Below are 660 nucleotides of genomic sequence, written 5' to 3' on the forward strand. Positions count from 1 at the left end.
CGATCTTTACATATATTTACATGACCAATAGATTGTGAAATGAGAACAGCTTTAAGAACTGCTTTCCTTTCTGTTTTGTGTCAGCTGTTGTTGTGGGCGGGCGAGCACCCCCACACTACTCGCTAGGGCAGCGTCGGGGAGTAGGGCCAAGGAGAACGAGAGGCCAAAAAAATCATTCGATCAAGGGGAATAAATATGACCTAGGAGGGGGGACAGCTGCAAATAGACCTGGAATAGTTTGTGGTATAAAATACTGTGTCAGTTTCCTACTAATGATATCAATGATAAAAAAAAAAAATGCTGAAATGCCAGTCACCATCAAATTTTCATACTTTACCGGAATTAAAAAAATCACATTAGGGTTTGGGGGTTTACGGGAACCCTCAGTTTTTCATTTTTTTACTTGATTTTGTCGGAAATTTGTATTTTTTGTTTTTGAACTTTAACTTTTTTTTTTCTGCCAGTTTAAAAGAAAAAATGCTGGCATATTTGTACATTTTGACTGGGGTATAAGTGTGGTTGCATCGGGAAATTTATTTTAAAACTTCGGCGAAAAAAAACCTCGCCCTTGACAAAAAAAAAAAAAGGTGGGTACCGACTTTATTTTTACACACTCGTTTGCACATACAGTGTTTTTACACACGCGATATGATTAGAAGT

The 660-nt window shown here is 37.4% G+C and overlaps 1 protein-coding gene across 1 annotated transcript in view; it reads left to right on the top strand.

Annotated features, from left to right (window-relative positions):
* The window catches only part of LOC119588911 (peroxisomal N(1)-acetyl-spermine/spermidine oxidase-like), a 34,945-nt gene extending 34,741 nt beyond the window's left edge, over positions 1-204 (top strand). Inside the window, 1 exon segment of the mRNA XM_037937531.1 lies at positions 85-204. Within this exon segment, the coding sequence (XP_037793459.1) occupies positions 85-204 (120 nt within the window).
* The last annotated feature ends 456 nt before the right edge of the window (positions 205-660 follow it).

The sequence above is a fragment of the Penaeus monodon genome, chromosome 24, assembly GCF_015228065.2.
Source record: "Penaeus monodon isolate SGIC_2016 chromosome 24, NSTDA_Pmon_1, whole genome shotgun sequence".
NCBI classification, from domain to species: Eukaryota; Metazoa; Arthropoda; class Malacostraca; order Decapoda; family Penaeidae; genus Penaeus; species Penaeus monodon.